General features: G+C 37.3%; 2 protein-coding genes across 2 annotated transcripts in view; both read right to left on the bottom strand.

Moving 5' to 3' along the window:
- Nucleotides 1–353: 353 nt before the first annotated feature.
- On the bottom strand, nt 354–932 carry LOC101312522 (transcriptional regulator SUPERMAN-like). The gene has a single exon (XM_004293705.1). The coding sequence runs from the start codon at nt 930–932 to the stop codon at nt 354–356; it is 579 nt and encodes a 192-aa protein (XP_004293753.1).
- Nucleotides 933–3175: 2243 nt separating this feature from the next.
- The window catches only part of LOC101312233 (cytochrome c6, chloroplastic-like), a 1951-nt gene continuing 565 nt past the window's right edge, over nt 3176–4561 (bottom strand). Inside the window, exons 3-6 of the mRNA XM_004293704.1 lie at nt 4172–4269; nt 4057–4088; nt 3599–3662; nt 3176–3505 (exon numbers count right to left, since the gene is read on the bottom strand). Coding sequence (XP_004293752.1) covers nt 3368–3505; nt 3599–3662; nt 4057–4088; nt 4172–4269 — 332 coding nt within the window. The 3' untranslated portion in view covers nt 3176–3367. The remainder of the gene's footprint in view (nt 3506–3598; nt 3663–4056; nt 4089–4171; nt 4270–4561) is intronic.

The raw sequence follows: 4561 nt of genomic DNA, 5'->3' as shown, positions 1-4561 counted from the left end.
AAGACTCTCTCTCTCTCTCTCTCTCTCTCTCTCTCTCTCTCTCTCAGAAGAGATCGAAGACATCAGTCAAACTTCATCAAACTCCAAACTGCAACTTAAATGTGCCTGGGCATCATAATTTCCCCAGGTTATTATGAAGCAAAGAAAAAAAGAAAAAGAAAATAATGTTCACCCAAGAAAAAAAAAACACAAGGAAGCAAAGAAATGGCAACTTTATATTGCGGGAATTAGGTAGGATACATAGTTCAACTTGCGATAACGTACATAAAGGAGCATTACTAATTAACTAATGCATTAGCTTAATTAACCATGTAATTACCGGTCTTAATTACACGGAAGGAACAATTCTTGGTTTAGCCTAATCGAAGCTCTAAATCGATGTCATCCTTTGAGTTACCGCCAAGAACACCAGTCTCCAACCACATGCACTCATCTTCTTCTTGAGACTTTGCGTCATTAAACTTCATGAAGTTTGAAGAAGGACCCGAAAGGTTAGCACGTAGAGTATGGCAAGTAGCAGATGGCGATGAAAATGTAGGAGGAGGAAGATGAGAGGATTGTGATATCCAAGAAGGCACTGAGCTTATAAAGCTAGTAGTTAATGGTGAGAGCTGCCTAGCTGAAACAGTAGAAAAGGGAGATGATAATGATGGTGGTAGTGAGGATACGAAAGTAGGGTTAGGATTAAGGTTGAGATTAAGTATAGTACTGTGAGTGTACTGACCAATTCTGAGAATGGCACGTTCTTTCCTGTGAACATTCATATGGCCACCCAGAGATTGAGCACATTTGAATTCTCTCTTGCAGAAGTCACAAATGTAACACCTTGGAGGCCATGGGTGCCCATTCATATAGACTTCAACATCTTCAGTCATGACTGTACTGTGTAATGGATCTTTCACTAAGCTTTTGCAGAAGCCAGCAGTGTTCATCCGCTGCAATATCTGTGCTTTGATTCAGCTACTGATCAATAACAGAGGGACAGAAATGAAGAAAGAATCAGATGATAGTTAATAAGTAGCTACATGGGAATGAATACGAGAAATTAAGAGAAAGAGAAGGAAACCTGATGAAAGAAATGGCGATGATGAAGTATTCGGCTTTGAGTTTGAAAGTGAGAGAGAAAGAGAGAGAGAGACACTTATATAGAGAAAGAGAAGAGACTTGAAGCCATAAGATCTGCAAATAAAAGACTGAGAATATCTCATTGGAGAAGAGTAGAATGGATGTACTATTTCGATAGGAATCATGACAACGTTTAGATTCCCAAGGTCACAAAAGAGAAGAAGTGCATCCACCAGCTTGACTACTCCTTTGCATTTTCTGGTAAAAAAGAGTGACAAATTAGCAGAGAACCCAGGATGGCCAAAAGATCATACCCTAAACCTTTTGAGATTGAGTGAAAGACAAGGTGACCAATAGCGGGAGTCCATCGAGTACGATGTTTAAGTCTTAGACAAGACAAAGAGCTAATCAAAGAGACTATATAATAAAGCCAATATTGTATATTGGGTCTCAAAAGAAGGATGAGGAGACCATTTGCAGTTTATTGACGGCTAAGGTTGTCAGTGAAACAAGAGACATTGAACAAGTTAGGTTAGAACATTATTGAGTAGGTATAGAGCATTAGATTGTGGAAGTAGCACTGAAATTTCCAGCAGGTTGCTTGTGGTTGCAAAATTAGAAAACCCTTTCTGCGCATGCCTTTGGTTCATCCAAGAAACAAAAAAGCTCTGGAAAATTGATCCAGTATTACAAAGCAGAGGTTTCAACAGATGATCTTCTCCAACCATCAACAAGGAGATCAGAGATTGATTCATAATCCTTATCATAATATAAACTACTCCATATTAATAAAAAATAAATCGAAACCGGATAGCTCATTAGCATTTGGAGAAGTAATATATCTCTCATCCAAATAGCTATAAATTAACCATCCCTTGTTCTGGGAAGATAACAACAAGAGTATTGAACATATAAGTTGCACTCTAGGTAAACAACTCACTCGAGCTTAGCAGTTAGCATAAATGAGTAATGTGAGTCATTAGCTTTATTTAACAGTAGTTGTAAGGCGTGTATATTATGGAAGTGACAATCTCAGATGTGATAAGATATCCAATGTCTTATTTTTCCTCTTCAGACAAAGTAGTATTATGGTTTCATTTGGCCTTACTTTCTCTGTAATATAACTAGTTGGATCAACTGCTTTAAGAGTTCAAGTCCCCTTTTCTTGCTTGGTCCATCATCCTTACCAATAAGTATGAACTTGACCTCCATCCATCCCCTTTCAAATGTTTGCAGGCGAACTTGTTTGTTAATTACCACCATACATTACCCATACCTAGTATAATGCAGGATATCTGCATATGTATCGATCGAGTGAACTGAAATATCAGTCTCCTTAGCATTTCACAAGATGTGTTGATAAGACTGAAATTAAGCAGTGCTCATGTTAAAATAGAATGATAGAAAGTTGGTCACCGGTCGATCCTACAAGGGCGTTGCTACTTTGAATGCAAAATATCATTAAATCTAAGCTTAAAAGATCACGGGCATAGTGAATATTATGATGAAACCGAGCTCAAACACTAGAGTTTTCCCCAGTTCAATGACAAAAATCATGAACTTGCAAATGCAAAACAATATTATGATGATGACTTTAAATAGTACTGAGTGGCATGAAGCAACTGGACCTAAACGAACTATCCTCTCTGGATGTAATCCAGCTTCAGATTCATCGGTAGTCATTTATGAAACAAATAAAACCGCCATTGCATGTAGGGGTTGAAGGTGGAAGGAAAAATGACTGATGTTACAGAAAGGGACCTAAGAGCAGAACTGAACCAACTTCCGCTTTCTTACAATATTGGCATGGGGAACACTAGGAGCTTAAGGCAATGTGTAAGAGCCTTCAAGGAATGATCAATGTTTACACAAACTTGTGAATCATTACCAACTTCTGGTTTCATACAATATGGGGAACAGTAGCTTATATCAATGTGCATAAGTAGATCAAACTAAGACAAGGCATAGGTCCTCACCCAACTTTAAGAGTAATGAATGCAGCAGCAAAAGTAGTATAACACCTCTTTTGTTTTCAAATCTATTAGTAGGTCTACTTTAGTCTGAAATTTCCATCTAGTTTCATATAATAGATATGCTGGGGGGGACTACTGGACCATAAAAGGAGGAACTTGATTGAGTATCAGAAGTGACAGGCTAAGTTCCCATCGATATTTATAAAGCTTGTGTTCAAGTTAAAATACAGGATCATACCCACATTAATGTACTACTGAGTAATATACAATACGCAAAGAAAAGGGTTACCGAGAATTTGAGTCAGCAATCTCATAGGGTCAAATACTCATCATTCGTTACTTAAGTTACTCGTCCAATCTTGATCAGCCTGTAACTTGACAAATTCGGCCAAAAGCTTAATGTCCTCATCCTGCAAACGAGCTCCAAATGTGCATTGGCCCCTTGGTGTGCAGTTCTGACCAAATCCCTGTAAATATACATAATATACACTATCTTCAATAAGGCACAAACATGAGGGTGATGATGCTAATTTTTCATAGTAAATTTTAGCCTAACTTACTGGCATTCTTCCCTTGCCAAAGTAAGTAACACGATATATCTCCTCCTCTGTGTCAACTCCATTTCTACAGAAGCAAATGCTTGAAATATTAATAAAGCAATTACAAACTCACAAGCCACTGCAAATCATGGCATGTAAACCTACTTTAACCCCAGAATTATCCACCGAGTAGATATCCAGAAAACAGGTATTTATTCAGGAAACTGAAAACCTGAAACAGTATTTTTTTTTTTTTTTTTTTTCTTTCCTCCTGTCTGCAGACTAGATTAAATTTAAATCCTGAACCGAAAAATACATCATCATACAATTTTCTCTATGTCATCTATTCTATCTGTCAGTACTTGAAAAGGTCATTTAGACTACTACAATATGGTTTGCTAATCCTCCTTGTCAGATCCTAATTCTTGTTAAATTGCAGTTTCTGACAGAATAATTTAACTTAGATTGTGCAGTATTACCTCTGTAGATCTTTAGTAAAGAGTGTTGCACCCTAGACAGAAGAGAAAACAAGGAATAAGAAATAGGAAAGATTTTGAGCTATAATATATCAGATATTCAGATATATGGACTCACTGGTTGTATTATGTTTCCACCCATATCATGACATCCAATGCAAGTAGTACGAAACAATGCAGCTCCTTTCTGAACATCGATAGTTTGGGCATGTGAGACTGCACAAGGAATGAGAAGTAATGATGAAAGCAATATCATAGCAGTAGAACTTGCTGCAGAGATGTAGGTGCTACAATTTCAAATTGAGCTTCACAAGTATTCTTTGGGAAATGAATTTAAGCGCATGACAAATCCGTATGTTAAAAGTATCACCCAGCACAGAAGTGGCTCAAAATATCCAATTATTTCCATTCATTTACAATACTTGAAAATTGGAAGCAACTCCTAACATGTGATTGTAATAGTAAGAGAGAGAGAGAGAGAGAGAGAGAGAGAGAGAGAGAGACGTAC

Source organism: Fragaria vesca, linkage group LG3 (genome assembly GCF_000184155.1).
Source record: "Fragaria vesca subsp. vesca linkage group LG3, FraVesHawaii_1.0, whole genome shotgun sequence".
NCBI classification, from domain to species: Eukaryota; Viridiplantae; Streptophyta; class Magnoliopsida; order Rosales; family Rosaceae; genus Fragaria; species Fragaria vesca.
This window is presented reverse-complemented; position numbering and strand designations above follow the sequence as displayed.

What these genes read in the sequence shown, in the direction of transcription:
- LOC101312522 (XM_004293705.1), bottom strand. Translation starts at nt 932, where the DNA reads ATGAACACTGCTGGCTTCTGCAAAAGCTTAGTGAAAGATCCATTACAC.